The sequence below is a fragment of the Penaeus monodon genome, chromosome 38 (genome assembly GCF_015228065.2).
Source record: "Penaeus monodon isolate SGIC_2016 chromosome 38, NSTDA_Pmon_1, whole genome shotgun sequence".
Lineage (NCBI taxonomy): Eukaryota > Metazoa > Arthropoda > Malacostraca > Decapoda > Penaeidae > Penaeus > Penaeus monodon.
The window spans coordinates 13,354,808-13,374,145 of NC_051423.1; the positions used below are offsets into that span (position 1 = coordinate 13,354,808).

General features: G+C 33.4%; 1 protein-coding gene across 1 annotated transcript in view; it reads left to right on the top strand.

The window, feature by feature from the left end:
* LOC119596481 (tubulin-specific chaperone E-like) overlaps window positions 1-18,660 on the top strand; it is a 28,731-nt gene extending 10,071 nt beyond the window's left edge. The window contains exon 6 of the mRNA XM_037945751.1: window positions 18,213-18,660. Within this exon, the coding sequence (XP_037801679.1) occupies window positions 18,213-18,311 (99 nt within the window). The 3' untranslated portion in view covers window positions 18,312-18,660. The remainder of the gene's footprint in view (window positions 1-18,212) is intronic.
* The last annotated feature ends 678 nt before the right edge of the window (window positions 18,661-19,338 follow it).

The following is a 19,338-nucleotide window of genomic DNA, read 5'->3' on the forward strand; positions in this document are numbered from 1 at the left end:
TTTGATAAACTTGTACCATTTGCCGTTTTAAAAAATATTTATTCTAGCCATCCAACAATATCCAGTTTTTTAGTTTATAATTTTTTACACATAAAGGGTGCACAGGCTGAGCACCAAGGGAGTCAAATATTAGTCCTATCTATCTCACGTTTATATTTTTCAGTAATTTTCAAAAAGGTTTCTTTTGGATATTATATTGCTATAGTATTTCATTAACATCAATAATAATAAAATTTCCATTACAACAATAGTATTATTTTAAGCACTAAAAAAATATCCCAAAAAGTCAAGGCGGGAAAAGGGTTTGAGTCATTATAGCCTTTTAACCCCGCGGATGTGGCCCACAATATGGGATTAGGCTTATGTGAACAACCACTCGATAATGGGGGTAGTATACCGGGATAGCGAAAACTGTGTTGGTAACAAGACTGCATGCCTCCCCTTTGCAATATTTTTTTCTTTTTTCTGCATAAGTGCTTTGAGTTTTTTTGCCACTTTCCAATGCTATTTTTGCATGTGTTTTGTTTTACCCAGAAGGTAACACACTTTTTTCCTTGCACGACTAGTATTATTCCTATGTAGTCCATAATAACTGATTGAAATAACAATAAGAAACATTTTTTTATTCTTGTTTTTTTCTACATATTTTCGTAATACAACCTATATGCGGGTCATGACAGGCAGGAACCTGAAACCTGGAAGGGCATTTTCTTTTATAGACAGTACATTCAATTTGGTTTTTCGGGAAAATAATGAAAAAACCCCTCCAAACCCCAAATGGCCCACACCCTGAAAGGGGTTGGTACATTTCAAGGCAAATTTACTCCATCAGCCGGCCTTCGGGCAAAATGTCACAAGTACGTAAAAAAAAAGTGGAATGAATATCTCCGCCATTCCCTGACATTTCCCACTAACTGTATTGTACAAAGAAATTTCATTTATATATAAAAAAGCACATCTAAAAAAACAATCTGGGGAAGCAAATATTCGGGGAAAATTTTTAAAGGGAAAGTTAAATGATAGGGAAAGGGAGTGATATCCCTGCCCTCCCTTGATATACAAAAAAGGAATGTAAGGATTATAGTCCCCTTGTTTTTCGTTGGGTCTGTCTGCTTCTGTCATTGACTCTGTGCTGTATTTTGTAGGTTTCATTGCTTCCCTTTCCACTTTTTCAGAAAGTTGGAGTTTGAGGTAAAACTCCTGGGGAGGTGGGGGTACTTGGGTCTTCTGTACCCCCACTCTGTAAAAATCCTCACTGAAGGATTTCAAGTAAAACAATTCAAAATTTCCTCTTTTCTTTTGGATTTACCCTTTGTTCGTTCAGTACCTAGAAAAAATCACAGATGCAAAGTAATTTTCCTTAGGAAGGGACTTTGAAAAAAAAAATGCAGGTTTTTCTTTAAATAAAAACATCAATGTTCTATATCTGGGTGTGCAACCTTTTTAAGACAATCCCACAAATGAAAAAACTAAAAATATTAAAATCAGAAGCAAATGCTTTGCAGGACATTAAACCTTTTTTCCTGAAAATGAGAGACTTCCCTAGACCAAGGTTTCTAGCCACAATTTTTACATGGGATTACATTATAGGAGTAACGTGTAACTGATTCTATTTAAAAAAATTCCCAGAAAAAATTCAGATCAGATACAAAATTTCTTAAGAGTTAGGTAATTTTTTAGGCCCCTTTCCGGGGCCTATATGGATGGCAGTTTTTGAGTATCAGGCTGTTTTAAAACACTTGAGGCAGTAACCAAGTTTTTCTATACTATACATTTTTAAAAGGAAGTCTTTTAAGTACCTTCAGGTTGAAATTCGAGCAAAAGCAAACTTTGGAAATAAACGTGATTTTTTCATCATAAGATATGACCAAGTCTTCAATTTTCGTAGTTTTTTTAGCTCCCCAAACTGATTCCCACGGGAAAAAAGGGGGGATAAAAATGTTTTAAATTTAAATTCAGGGGTTTTCCTAGTAGAAAAAATGGCATTTTGATAACTTTTAACCTTTCCCGGGCCCTTTTTTAAGACCTTTTACATTGCTAAAAATCAAGGTAAAGATAATATATTTCTTAGAAAGAAAAATAATAAATAATACAAAAATTAATCATCTTCACTGTCCCATTCCTTGAAAAGGAAAATGTTTTTCATATCCCCGTTCGAGTGGGTTTTTTGCAATCATCAAGTTTTCAGTTTGGGGAAAAACAGCGGGGTTTTTTCATGAATGGGGAGAAGGAAAAAAACTTTCTTCAGGGCAGTTATTGACATTAAGTTTTCCCAGCCTACAGAAAGAGGTACATGTAAAAAGGGGAGTAGGAAAAAAAAATCATTGCAATTCATATGTTTTTAAAGGGAATGATATTTTAAAATCTAATGGCTCTTATTAAAAAGAAATATGGGTTTTTTCCTTCATGAACATCCTAAATCATGAAATGATTTTTAATTAAGTAAACAAATGTACATGCCATACCCCCGCAGTTACTTTTCCCAAATTTTTTTTACACATAGATGGTTAATTGTATTAATTTTGCCCCCGGGTGATTTCCCGAGCGCAAGCCCCCCCCTCCCGGGTTGATTTATGGGGGACCCCGGGCCCCCCCGCGGGGGCTCAAACGTCACCCTAGCATGCGCGGGGCCGCCCTGCCCATACCAGCACCCTTCCTTTTCTTGTAATATAAGAACCATGTTTTATTTTCAGTATTATTTTTAAGGTCTCCATCTGCCATATTTTCGATAAAACAAAACTGTAGGGGATTTTTCTTATTATTAGATTCTATAGTTGCATTAATCACCCTTTTCTGAAAAAAATAAGCAGTGTGGGGTTATGGGGTTGAAACCGTATGTTTTTTGTATTTTTTTTTGCATTTTTTTAAGTTGTTTTTTAAATTAAACTTTTGTTTTAACGGGTTTTTATTTTACTTCCCTATAGATAAAAAAAATAATAATAATAAAAAAACAAATAATAAAAAAAAAAAACCAAAAAACTATCGGTACGAAATAAAAACTAAAATCTTGGCCCAAGTGTCGATTTCCAAAATAATTTTTTAAAATAAAAAAAGATTGTATAAATTTTAACAAAAAAACATGGCATGGCCCTACATGCCCCAGAAACGGGACATGCGACCATGGATGTAGTACATGCCACCCGGCAGTAGTCCAGCCATGCCATGGAGTACGACCCTGCACCCGTCGGCAAGGGTTAAGTCACCAAGACCCCAAAAAGTACTGCCTTCTCGCCCATTAACACTTTTCCCTTTATTTACAATATTTTTTACATTTCTTTATATTGTTTTTTTAATATTTAAAAATTATAGTAATAATAATGTCTATGATAAAAAAAAACACCATCAAAAAATTTATAATTTTTTAAAAAAAACCCTTTTTTTGCCCAAATTAAGGAAAGGGGAAATTTGGTAAGGGGCACAAAGGGCTATAATTGATGTCTTTTAGGCAAAAAACTGCTAGTACCATCTATGTGCAAGACTTTTCGAAAACAATTAAAAATAAGGCAGAGGGATGTGGTTAAAAATACCATGACACACAGCAATCATAACAATTTTATTATTATAAATGGGAGTGTGGGTTTTGGTATGGTGGATTTTGTGTGTAGTTTTTGTGTGTGGGTGTGTGTGTGTGTGTGTGTGTGTGTGTTGTGGGTGTGTGTGTGTGTGGTGTGTGTGTGTGTGTGTGTGTGGGTTTTGTGGGATTTTGTGTGTTGTGGGTGTGGTGTGTTGGTTTTTTGTGTTGGGGTGTGTGTGTGGTTTTGTGGTTTGGGTTTTGTGTATTATTTTTTGTGGTTTGTGTTTTTTTTGTGTGGGTTTTGTATTTTTTTGGTTTGGTTTTTTGGTGTAGGTTTTGGTGATATGATGTATAAGGGTGTGGTTATGTGTTGGTTTTGGTGTGGTTTGTGGTGTGGTTTTGTGTGGGTTTTTTAGTGTTTGGTTGTGTGTGGTGTGGTTTTTTGTTTGGGGTTGTGTGATGTATGTGCAGTGTCTGATGTGTAGTGTTTTTTTGTTGATTTTGTGTGTTGTGTATTTTTTTGGGGGGTTGGTGTGGTGGTTTTGTGTGTGTGTTTTGGTGTGTGGTTTTTTGTGTGTGTGGGTTTTGTGTGTGTGGTTTGGGGGTGTGTGTGTGTGGTTTGTGGGGGGTTTTGTGTGTGTGTGGGTTGTGTGTTGTTTGTTTTTTGGTGTGTGTGTGTGTGTGTGTGGGTGTGGTGGGTTGTGTGTGTGGGGTTTGTGGGGGGTTTGTGGTGTTGGTGTGGTGTGTGGTGTGGGTTGGTGTGTGTGTGTGTGTTGTGTGTGTGGGGGGTTTTTTTGGTGGGGTGTGGGGGTGGTGGTGTTTTGGGGTGTGTGTGTGTGTGTGTGTTTGTGTGTGTGTGTGTGTGTGTTTTGTTGTGTTTTTTGTGTTGTGTTGTGGGTGGGGTGTGTGTTTTTTGGGGGGTGTGTGTGTGTGGTGGGGTGTGTGTGGTTGTTGTGTGTGTGTGTGTGTGTGGTGTGTGTGTGTGTGTGTGTGTGTGTGTGTGTGTGTGTGTGTGGGGTGTGTGTGTGTGTGGGTTTTGGGGGGTTTGTTGTGCATGCATGTGTGCGTGAAATTTTTAAAATATTATTATAATATATATATATTATATATATATTATTAATATATATTATATATGTAATGCCGCAACATGCATGCACAGAAAAACCAAACACACACAACAACACACCACACCCACCCACACACACCCACCCACACACACAACACCCAAACACACACACAACACACACCCCCACACACACCACACACACACCCCAAAACCACCCACACACACACACACACACACACACACACACACACAAAACACACACACACAAAACACACAAAACACACACAACACCCCCACAACACCACACAACCCCACACACACCCCAAAACCACCCACACCACACAACCACACACACCACAAAACCCACACCACACAACACCCACACACCACCCCACACACACACACACCACACCCCACAACCACACACACACACCACCACACACACCACACACCACACACAAAAAACCACACCACCCACAACACACACACACCCCACACACACACACCCACCACCCCAAACCCACACACACACACAACCACCCCACCACCACACACACCACACACCCCAACACACACACAAACACAAAACCACACACAACAAAACCACACACACACAAAACCCACACACCAACCAACAAAAAAAATACAACCACACACACAAAATATAATAAAACACATACAATACAGACACTGCACAAATACACACAAGCAACACAAAACCACACCACCCCAAAACCAAACACATAAAAAACACACAAAAAACCACCCACAAAACCCCACACACACAAACCACACACCAAACCACACACACTTATAAACATACCACATACACTCACACAAAAAACCACACACAAAAAATACAAAACCCCACACAAAAAAAAAAAACAAAAACCCACAAAAATAAAGTAACACACCAAACACACAAAAACCACACACACACACACACCCCAACAAAACCCAACAACACACACCACAACACACACACACACAAAAACACACACAAAACCACCAACCACACACCACACACAACACACACACAACACACACCCCCCAAAACACACACACACCCAAAACCACACACCAAACACACAAAAAACTACACACAAAACCCACAATACCACAACCACAAACCTTTTATAATAAGTATATATGTTATGATTGCTGTGTGTCAGGGTTTTTTTAACCCCACCCTCTCCCTATTTTAATTGTTTTGGAAAAGTTCTGCAATAATGGTACTAGCGTTTTTTTGCTAAAAGACATCAATTAGTAGACCTTGGATTTTCCCTAATTTCCCCTTTTCCTTGAATTGGCAAGAAAAGGGTATTTTTAATAAATTATAAATTTTTGAGGGTGTTATTTTTATCAAGACATTATTAACTTAAGTTTTAAATATTAGAAAAAAATAAAAAAATGTAAAAAAATTGAAAAATAAAGGGAAAAAAGTGTTAATAGGCGAGACGGCAGTATTTGTAATTGGTCATGGTGACAACCCATTGCGACGGGTGGCATGTACGTAATGCCATGGCGGGCTGGATACTGCCAGGGGCATGTACATACATGCCAGGGTGCGCATGTCCCGATTCTGGGGGCGTATGGCCATGCCATATTTTTTTTGTTACAATTATGAAATCTATTTTTTTATTTTAAAAAATTATTGGAATCGAAAATTTGGGCCAGAGATATTATGTAGTTTTCTCGATACCGAATGTTTTTTGTTTATTTTTTTTATTATTTTTTTTTTTATTATTATTATTTTTTTATTATAGGGAAGGATATAAAAAAACTGTTGAAACTAAAGTTTAATTTATAAAACAACTTAAAAAAAAATGAAAAAGAAAAACAACGAACATAGGGGTTTCAATCCATGATACCACAACTGTTTTTTTATTCAGACTAAGAGTGATTAATGATCAACTATAGAATCTAATAATAAGAAAATCCCCCTACAGTTTTGATTTATCAGAAAATAGGCAGATGGAGCCCTTAGAAAAAATACTGCAAATACAACATGGGTCTTAGTATTACGAAAAGAAAAAGGAAAGGGGATGCTGGTTTTGGGCAGGGCGGGTCGCGCAGCTAGGGTGAGAATGACCCCCGGGGCAGTGGGGCCCGGGGCCCCAGAATACAACCCGGGAGAGAGGGCTTGCGCATGGGAAGTCCCCCGTGGGAAAAGGATTAAACAAGGAAACCCATTATGTGTAAAAAAAATTTGGTAAGAAACGACAGGGGGTAGGGCATGTACATATTGTTTAATAATTATAAATCTTTCATGATTCAGGGTTCAGTGAAGGAAAAAACTCCCTTTAATTTTTTTTTAAATATGAGCCATTTGTTTAAAGTATCATTTCCCCCAAATACATATGAAATGCAATGAGTTTTTTACTCTATCGCCTTTTGACAGTACCCCTTTCTGAGGGGAAAATTGAATGCAATAACTGCCAGCTGAAGAAAATGTTTTTCCCTTTAGTCCCAGTTCATGAAAAGACCAAGCGTTTCCCAATTGAAGAATTTGGGTTTGCAAAAAACCCCCTCGAAACGGTGAGTATGATACAGTTTTTTTGCAAGGAAAGGGACAGTGAAGATGATTAATTTTTGTATATTTATTATTTTTTACTAAGAAATATATGTTCGTTTACCTTTATTTTTAGCAAAGAAAGGATCTTAAAAGAGGATCCCCGGGGAAAAAGGGTTTAAAAATTAACGAAAAGTGCCATTTTTTGTATAAGGAAACCTTGAAAATTAATACATTTTTATCCCCTTTTTTTCCCGTGGGGAAACAGTTGGGAGCTAAAAAAACTACTGAACATTGAAGACTTGGTCAATCTTAGAGAAAATATCCGCTTTTTTTCCAAAAAGTTTTCTTTTGCTGAATTTCAAAACCCGAAGGTACGGAAAGATCCTTTTTAAAAATGTAATAGAAGAACAATCTTGGTTACATGACCTCAGAGGTTTTAAACAGCTGATACTCAAGAAAAATGCCAAACCATAATGAGGCCCCCGGGAAAGGGGCCTAAAAATTAAACCTAACTCTTAAAAACTTTTGTATCGATCATGAGATATTTTTGGAATTTTTTTTAAATAGAATCAGTTACACAGTTTCTCCCATAATTTAAACCCCTGTAAAAGTTGGGATCTGAACTCTTGGGCTAGGGGGGTCTTCATTTGCTCAGGAATAAAAAGGTTTAAAGTCCTGCCAAAGCATTTTCTTCTGAATTAGATATTTTTTGTTTGTCTTAGTGGGGTTTTCTTAAAAAGGTTGCACACCATGATATAGAACATTGATGTTTTTTATTAAAAAAAAAAACCTGCAGTTTTTCTTTCATAAGTCCATTTTTAAAGGAAAATTACTGTGCACTGTGATTTTTTTTAGGGGACTGAACAGAACAAGGCTAACCCAAAAGAAAAAAGAGATTGTGAATGTTTATTGAAGTCCCAGTGAGGTTAACAGCAGTGGTGGTACAGAAGACCCAAGTACCCAACCTCTCCCCGGAGTTTACCCCCAAAACATCCAACTTTTTCTGAAATTTGTGGAAGGTAAGCAAATAAAGCACACAAATACAGGCACAGAGTCATTAGAAGAAGCAGACAGACACAAACAGAAACAAGCAGAGGGGAGAGCTATAACCTTCATTCCTTTTTTGTGATATCAAAAGGGAGGACAGTATATCATCCTTCCAATCATTTTAATTCCTTAAAAATATTTTCCTGCGAAAATTTTCATTCCCCCGAAATTTTTTTGAGAGTGTTTTTTTATATAAGGAAATTTCTTAGATACAATATAAGTTAGTGGTAAGTGTCAGGGGAATGGTCAGGAGATATTCATTCCACTTTTTTTTTATTATTGTGAGCTTTTGCCGAAGGCGGGGGATGGGGGGTAATTTGCCTTTAATGTACCCAAACCCTTTTCAGGGTGATGAGGCCCATTTTGGGGTTGGAAAGGGGCCCTTTTTCATTATTTCCAGCAATAACAAGGGCAATGTACTGTTATAAAAGAGTGCCCGTTCAGGTTTCAGGTTTCCCGCCTGTCAGACCAGCAGATAGGTTTTATTACAGAAAATAGATATAAAAAAAAAAAAGAAAAAAAAAAATGTTCTTATTGTTATTTCTAATGCAGTTGTTATGGACACAAGGAGATAATACTAAGTCTGGCAAGGAAAATGGTGTTACCTTCGGATAAAAAACAAAACACATGAAAATATAGACATTGGAAAAGGGGAAAAAAGTCAAAAACATTATGCAAAAAAAGAAAAAATATTTCAAAAGGGGGGCGCAGTTTGTTACCAACACGAGTGTTGATATGCCCGGTATTTCTAGCCACACATTTTCAGATGGTGTTCACATAAGCCTAATCCTATTTTTGGGCCACATCCAGGGGGGTTTAATAGGCATAAGGGCTGCACCTATTACCCAAACCTTGACTTTTTGGATATTTTTTTATGCTATTAAACAATACATGGTTAGTACTATGGGAATTTTGATTATTATGATGTTAATGAAAAACTAATAGCAATATAAATCCAAAAAAACTTTCTGAAAATTACTGAAAAATATAAACAGGTGAGAAGATAGGACTAATATTTTACTCCCTTTGGTGACTCAGCCTTGTGCAGCCATTTTTGTGTAAAAAATTATAAACTAGAAAACGGGGTTAGTAGGATGGCAGAATAATATTTTCAAATCGGCAAATGGGAAAGTTGATCAAATTTATGTAGTGTGTAACAAAAAAAAAAAAAAAGAAATAGCAAAAAATTTATCCATTCACAGCACAAGAAGAATCCCCAATCATCAAATTTTGCTTTTTGTGCTTAATGTAAGCTTAAAAGTCATTACGAATTTAAAAAAAAATAAGGGGTGCATAATAATGCATATACACAGCGCAGGTGTTTATATAAAGTATCTTCATTTAAAAAAAAAAGAAATTCCCTGTAGAAAAATTTTTTTAAAATGTGATGTAAATCTCAATGCAAATTTTTTCTATTTCTCCCATCATCCTCATCTCCAATTCAGTTTTTTGTAGACATTTTTTTTGGCCCTTATATTAATTGATTTGTCTCAATTTTTTTAGAGTATTTTTTTTTTGTTTTCATTTTTAGCAGGGGGGAAAAAAAATCAAAAAGAATTTTTTTATCTTCCTTTCCCCTTTTTTTTTAAAATCATTATTCAGTTATGTATTGATTCATTTTTTTTTTTTTTTTTTTTTTTTTTTTTTTTTTGTTTTTAGAATATGGTCCCAGTGTTGAGACAAAACCCAGATCAGAAGAGTCAGAGCGCGCGAGAACCTGAAGATATGATTTAAAGATCATAACGCAGACGCCTCGGAGAGAGAACCTGTCGTCAAGTCCCTTCCGTCCAAACCACCACAATCTACAAGGTGAGATGATGCTCAAACGTCACTGAAGATTAATCCAGCAGCTCTATAAATCTTAGCTACTGTCACCAAGGTTTTATTTACAAGGGATTTCAAAGGCAAACCTAAAATCATGCAAGTTTTATTTAGGTTCTCTCCTGCAATATGACTATTTTTTATATACATATGACATATTTTCCTGTATGTACTGATATGGAGCTGAGAAAGTACATTTTCCCCAGGCAATCCTGTGGCAATAGTATCATTTGCTATTACTTGTGCCTGTATTCTTAATGTATGTTTTTCAATTATTTCAGAGTATATAACTTTTTTAGGCTTATTACAATGATAATATTGTTTCCTAACAAATTTTATACTATTTATTTTGCTATATTATTTTTCTTTTCTGTCCTGTTTGAGCCAGTGTATAACTTAACTTATCAAGAAGGATTTCTTGTATTCAGCCTGTATATATGCAAACACACACACACCCACACACAACACACACCACACAACACACACACACACACACCCACACACACACACACCCACCCCATAAACTAAATACACACACACCCACCCCACCCTCCATTATATTTTATAATGATATATTTTTATCTAGATTATTTAAATCAGCGAGTGCGCGTGAACTGTTTCAGCGAGCGCAGTGAACACGCGCGCATATATAAGCGAGATTTAAATAATTCTAGGATAAATCAAACCTAGATACTGTTTCCTTTCCTCGGGCATCCAAGGTCGGCTGTTGGCCTCACATGTTTTTTACCCCGGAGACCATAGACATCCTGGTTTAGCATCCAGCGGGTTTAGTTTGTTTGCTGCCCTCAGCCCAGGGTTACCCGGGAAAGTTTTCTGGCTGAAAGCAGGGACAAATATCTGTACTGCTTCAAAGCGAATCGCAACACTCAGAAGTCAACATCTAACTTAGGTTAGGTGGAGAACTTAAGAGAAGGGAAATGGTGACTCCTTAAATTACTTGGGTCAGAAGGAAAATGTCAACCCCTGCCTGTAAATTGGCCAAGAACATCATGGTTGAATGTCCAGTAACGAATACTAAAACGTTTAAGTTGTCAACAGACAGAACAGGATGGAAACCATGATCGCAAGGCCCTGAAAGTACCAAGGCACTTGAGAAGAAGAATATGTATTATATGTAATGTATATATACATGAACCGTATGTCATATTGACAAACTGTAAACAGGTATGATTAGAATAATCCGCACAATAACAAGAGATGTATTTGAACCGGGCTTAGGGGGGGGGGGGGAATGCGCGTCTTCGTCAGAAATACATGAAATCATGTATTTTCTAACGAAGAGCATTCGAAACTTCAAATACATCCTCTTGTATTGTGAGGATATTCATTCTCATTCATACCTTGTCCAGTATATATACATATACCTACATGTATATATATGTGCATATCATATATATAAAATACATATATACATACAGATATGTATATTTATATATCGCTTGAATATATATATTATATATTATGTTATATATATTATATATATTGTATATATAGATATATATATATATATATAGATATATATATTATATATATATGTGTGTGTGTGTGTGTGTTTGTGTGTGTGTGTGTGTGTGTGTGTGTGTGTGTGTGTGTGTGTGTGTGTGTCTATATATAATTATCTATATATATATATATATCATCTATGTATATATCATATATATATCTTCTTCTTTTACGTAGGTTCATGTCTGACCGCCGTGGTCACACATGATAACTTAATTGTAGTGGTGACAGGTTGTATGCTCTTGGAGTGAGTACGTGGTAGGTCCCCAGTTCCTTCCACGGAGAGTGCCGGTGGTACGTTTTTAGTAATTATTCTCTATATTTATCCGTGCTTGGGACCAGCACTTGACTTGGGCTGACGTTGGCCCCCAGTTGGCTTAGGTATGCAATCAGTGAAGTTCATTGCCCAAGTGACAACGCGTCCGCTCGTACTCTACCCCTCAATTCAGTTTTCCGTCGTGACAGTCTTGAGTCCGACGCTCTATTAAACCATTCGCCCACCGCGGCTTGAGGATCATGGGCTTCCTGATTTTTTTCTTAGCAATTTAGAGCGGTGGTTTGCCATGCCTCCCGCCCGGTGTTTTTTTTTTTTGAGTCACCTTCTCTATTTACCCGCACTGACTTGAGCTGCTTGGCCACTCCAGTGGCTAGGCAGCAAATCGGGTGAAAGTTCCTGCCCAAGGGAAACAACGCGGCGGTTCGGTGACTCAACCCTCGAACTCATATTGCCCGTCGTACAGTTTGAGATCCGCCGCTCTAACCATCGGGCCCCCGCGGCCCTATATATATATCTATATTAGTTATATATATATATATATATATATATGTATTATATATTATATATATGTAATATCTATATCTATATACTGTGTGTGTGTGGGTGTGTGTGGGTGTGTGTGTGTGTGTGTGGGGTGTGTGTGTGTGTGTGTGTATATGTCTATGTATATATCTATCCCGTCATCTCTTATAGGTGTGACTAATATTATATATATTATATATATATATATTATACTATATATCGAATATTATATATATATTCGGTGTGTGTTTGTGTTGTCGTGTGTGTGTGTGAGTGTATATGTGTTGTGTGTCTTCGTATCGATATGTGTGTGTGTTATGTATGATCTCTGGTGTGTGGGTGTTGTGTGTGTGTGTGTGTGTCTATCTTCATCTTATCTATAGTGTGTGTGTGTGTAGTGGTGTGTGTGTGTGTATATATCCTATATCTCTATATCTCATCATCTATCTTATCTCTATTAGTCTATATCTTACTATACTACTCTATCTTCTATCTTCTATAAATCTTCTCTATCTTTCTATGTCTTCTCTCTCTATCATTCATCTCTCTATCTCTCTGTCTGTCTCTCTCTGTATCTCTGTCTCTCTCTAGTCTCGGTCTCTCTCTCTGTGTCGCTCTGTATTCTCCCTGTCTCTCGGTCTCCTCTCTCTCTCTCTCTCTCTCTCTCTCTCTCTTCTCTCTCTCCTCTATCTATGTGTCTCTCTCTCTGATGGTGGTGTCTCTATCTCTCGGTGTATCCATCTCCTCTCTCTCTTCTTCTCTCTCTCTCTCTCATCTCACTCTATGTTGTCTCTCTCTCTCTCTGTATCTCTCTCTCTGTCTCTGTCTTCTCCCTCTCTCTCTCTCTCTCTCTCTCTCTACTCTCTCTCTCTCCTCTCTCTCTCTCTCTCTCTCTCTCTCCTTCTCTCCCTCCCCCCGGGCCTTTGGGGGTGCGCTTCCTCTCTCCCTCCTCTCTTTCCATCTTCTCCCCCCCGCCCTCCGCGTGCCGGCTCACATCCGCGCACGGCATGCGTGTAATGCTGGCTGAACCTGATCCAATCATCGCCTGCGGCGCTTGCTGAGTGTCTCTATATCTCTTTATCTATCTTTCTATACACCCCTTTCCCTCTTCTCTATCTAGCTACTATCTCTATCTCTCTCTATATCTATCTATCTATACATATAAAATCTACTTATGCCAGCAATCTATTCTATATATTATAGATAGATAGATATATTAGATGTGCCTAAATCAGAACCCCATTCAGTGATGAACTAGTAAAATCAATCTTACAAAGAGGATGTTAAGACAAGCCAATCGAAAATGGTGACTGCAAGAGTAATGTGATGAAATCAGAATCTCAGCTTAAACCAAAAGAGATGTTCTACTAAAAGAGATCACTGGCCAGCAACCTTTTACTCCTCAATTGCATCAAAGCAGCAGATGGGCCGCATTCTCCCCGAGGCAAAGGTTGTCCAGTGCTTGTCGTGAAGATATGTTCAAAAGAACTATTTTGAGTCAGAAAATCTAGTCCGGGAAGCTGTTCATCTGGTCCACCACTTATGAAGCCAGAAGTGCGCTGATCAATGCAGCAAATAATATCCTAGACAAGCTGCAGGTCTAACGGTGTATACTTCAAAATGCTCAGGCCTTGTTAGAGAAATGTACTACTCTCATCTGGGATTCCTAAATGATAATCTATGAAAGAGGCATTTATCTAAGAAATAAATGAAATCAGTATTTATTGTCCCTATTCGAAGGTCCCAGGACACGTGAGTACTCACAGCATGTACAATGATCTAAATGTACTTATTCTTAAAACTCTAATGAAATCATTCTGATGAAGATCAGATGGCACTTTCTAACGCGAGACCCAGTGGGGTTAATGAATGATAAGGTACGAGGAATGCTAACTTCTGTCATGATCATGATTGCTGAGAGAACACTAACCCCACTAAACATCTACATGGAGTTCATTACTATCAAAAAGCTTTGCATAAGGTCAGGCGATTTAGAATTGTTCAAAATCCTCACAAATATCCGGATAGATGACGAAGATATGAGACTAATTCAATCAGACTACTAATATAAACTTGCAGCACACACACACACACACACACACACACACACACACACACACACACACACACACACACACACATACAGACTTGGCAGCCGAAACATCACACTCGAAACCGTGGCCGTCAGAAGACCAGATGGCGTGACGATCTCGATGCCTTCAGAAAATTTTGACACTGTGATGCCAGTCGTTCAGGAATGGAGACAGTTGGGAAGGCCTACATCCAACAACGGACCCTCAATGGCTGATGATTGATATAATACACATACATACATGTATATGTACACACATGTATATTTATGTATAATCTATATATATATATAGATATAGTCTATATCTATTATTATTATGTATTATATATACATATATATATAATCCATATATATATTATATATAACATATATATAGATATATATATATATATATATATATATATATACCTATATACCATATATACATATATATACATATATATAATACATATATATACATATATATACATATACATATACTATACATATATATAATACCATATATATATATATACACATATAATATATATATATATATATATATATATATAATAGATTATATATATATATCTATATGTATAAGTATATATATATACAGTATATATACATATAGATATATACAGTATATATATATATATATATATATATATAGATATATATATAATATCTATAAATAGATATATATAATATATATTAATATATTATATATATATATATTATATAGAATACATATATATATCATATATATACATATATATATAAATATATATGTATATATATATGTATATATATATATATATATATACATATACATAATATTACATATATATATTATATATAAACATATATATATATATATATATAATATATATATATATATATATACACATTCATATATATATATATATATACACATTCATATATTATATATAGATATATATATAGATATATATATATATATATTAATATGTATATATATACATTCATATATAAATATATATATATAGATAATATATATCTATATATTATATTATATATATATATATATATAAATGTAAAAAACCCAAGAAAAAATATATATTATAATAACGTATACATATGCCCCAATGAATGTATGTATATCTATGTATCATATATAGATCTATATATATATATATATATCTCTATCATATCATGCCTATATATAATATATATCTACATATATACTTCATATATAGATATATAGATATAACTCATATATATATATATATATCCAGATATACTTCATAGATATATATATATAATATATTAAATCTATATATTTAAATATATCTATATAAATATATATATATACTATATCTATTATATCTACTATATATATAAATTATCTATGTATATATCTATATATATCTATATACTATAATATATCTATAATGTATATCTATTCTATATATATATACTATCTATATCTATAATCAACTATATATATATATGTATATATATATATATATATCTATATTATATGCTATATATATATCTACTAGATATATATATATATATATATATATCTCTTTTTTATATCTACTATATATAGATATATCTATATATATATCCTACTACATATATTCCTACATTTGTACTGTATATAGATATATATATTCTCATATCTCATCTATATATATATATTATATATATATATATATCTGTCTATATTATATATATATATATATATATATGCATGTGTTGTGATATATTAGATATCTCTCATATTATCATCATAGATATATAATATTATCTCTCTATATCTATATATATATTTATCTATATCTCTATCTCTCTATATATCTCTATGAATGTGGTATCTCTATCTATAATCTCTTATATTCTATATATATATATCTATCTATATATAATAATATATATAGCTACATGACATGTGTGTCTATATATTATAATATATATATATATATATATCTCTATACTTCATATGACTGTGTCTCTTATCTCTATCAGAGTCGCTATCGACTATCGGTATCTCATCCCCTCCTCATTTATCTTCCCTATATATTTCTATAATTATCTATCTCATCTCTCTCTCTATCGTACCTTATATCTTACTGTATCTATATACTCTCTCTCATAATAATCTATGTATCTATCATCCTATATCCTTCCTCTATTCTCTCTCTCTATCCTTCTCTCTTATTCTTTTATATATATATCTATCTATATTTTCTCTATATCTATCTCTTTTTATCTATACTTCTTTCTCTCCTCTCTATTTCTCTCTCTTCTCAATCTCTCTATCTCTCTAATCGATATATCTCCCTACTCTCTATAACCTTCTATCTTCCATCTATCTATATTTAAATATCATCTATATATCTCATATATTCTCTCTCTCTATCTCTCTCTCTCAATCTTTCTACCTCTTTATAAATAAATATATATTATATATATATATAATCCATATATATATATATTATTATATAAATCTATATCTATATATATATATGTTTGTATAATATAAATATATATATATTATATAGATAGATAAATAAATAACTAGATAGATAGGGAATATATAAGTGTGTATATATAATGTATAACTAATTTATGTATATATATATATATATATATATATATATAGAGAGAGAGAGAGAGAGAGAGGAGAGAGGGAGAGAGAGAGGAAGAGAGAGAGAGAGAGAGAGAGAGAGAGAGAGAGATAGATAGATGCACTATATATTTTATAGACAATGATTATCTGTGTGTGTGTGTTGTGTGTGTGTGTATACTGTGTATCTGTCCGTGTGTGTGTGTCTATACATACATACATATATATATATATATATAATATATATATATATATATATACATACATATATATATAATATATATATATATATATATATATAAATATATATATATATATATATATATATAATATATACATCCATACATACATATATATATATATAATACATTATATCTATATATACATATACATTATATATATTTAATATATAATATATATATATATATATGTATATATATATATATTACATATATATATATCCAATATACATATATACATATATACTATAGATTACATATTCATATATATACATATACATATATACACATACATACATATACACATACATATATATATATATATATATATATATATATATATGTGTATATGTATGTATGTGTATTATGTATATGTCTATATATGTGTATATATTTATAATGTAATATATGTTATATATGTATATGTATAGCTGTAGATATGTGTATATCTGTCTATGTATATTAGTATGTTAGAGTATGCATATGGTATCTATATGTATATGGATATATATGTATATATTAATATACATATATATACATATATTATATAGATAGCATATATATATATACATATATAATATATACATATATATAGATTATACATATACATATAATTATAATAATAAATATAATATATATATAGATTTACTATATATAATATATTATCTCTACACATACACATATATACATATGTCATGCTTATATTTTGTGTGTGTGTGTGTGTTGTGTGTGGTTTGTTGTGTGTGGTGTGTGTGTGTGTGTGTGTGTGTGTGTGTGTGTGTGTGTGTGCATTTCATTTCAAATATTGAATTATAAAATTTCCTTAGACCTCTTTTAATATTGTTTATTCATTAAGAGGGCCTATATTATAAGTGAATGTATTGCATTGTTACCAGATAAAATCCCATCTCAGTAATTTTAGGGTGACAGCTAATTTATTTGGTGAGCTGTACAAGTATGTGTATATAATAATGATTAATATAAAAGTGTTTTCTTTGGCAGAGTTCTACTGTGTTTGAAATTCCAATGGACAACGATATGAAGGAAATGGACTTTTACTCAATAGTTTCTGGCGACACCTTGATGGTCAGATGGGAGTGAAGGAATGTTTTCTCACCGCTGACAGCATGCGATCTTCTCAAGTATAGGAAGCTAGCCTCAGAGGGTTTAACAAATGACTTGTGTATCTCGTGCTTAGAAAGTTTTAGTTATTAGTAAATCCTGTTCTTTTGTAGATGTGATGATATTTTGCTTTATCCGTCTAATGTAAAAATAATGTATGCAACATCTTACTTATTTTTCTTTGTTCTTCACAGCTAAATGTTAAGGATTGCTAATTTTAATTTTTTTCGTTACTTGTTTTGTTTTTGTGTTAGTGAGTTGTATTGAGATTGACTCCAACAATTACATAATATTTATGAAATGTGAAAAATAAAAATTCACAGGCTTATGGTTTCCTCATTTACCATGAAAGTGTTTTTACCATATTGAGTAGGTAAAATCAGGTTCCCATTCAACATGCAAAAAAATCAGTATGTGTGTATGTACGTCTGTGTATATGCATATACGTGCACATGCTTTGGTGCACGAGCATTTGTGTGTGTGTGTGTGTGTGTGTGTGTGTGTGTGTGTGTGTGTGTGTGTGTTTTACTGGTCAAAACATTGGAAAATATAATCATATCTCCTTTCAGTTAAGTAAATCCAATCCAGCTTATTGTCAAGCTATTTTATGAATGTGATACAACAACTTTATGCAACCTAAGCAAATTGCATTACTTTACTCTAATTTTATGGTTCATAATGTTCCCAAAGGTCTACCTTTTTATATTTTACATATAATCATATGGAGATGTATATATATATATATAGAGTATATATAATAATAAGATACATATGTATACATATATACATAGATAATACATATATATACATATGTAATACTATATATACATATAGATAGATACATCACATATATATACATATATATACATATATATATACTATCTATACATATAAAATATATATATATACATATATATACATAAATAATTTATACTATATATACATCTAGATATGCCTATATACATATATATATACATATATTATACATAGATATAATATATATGAC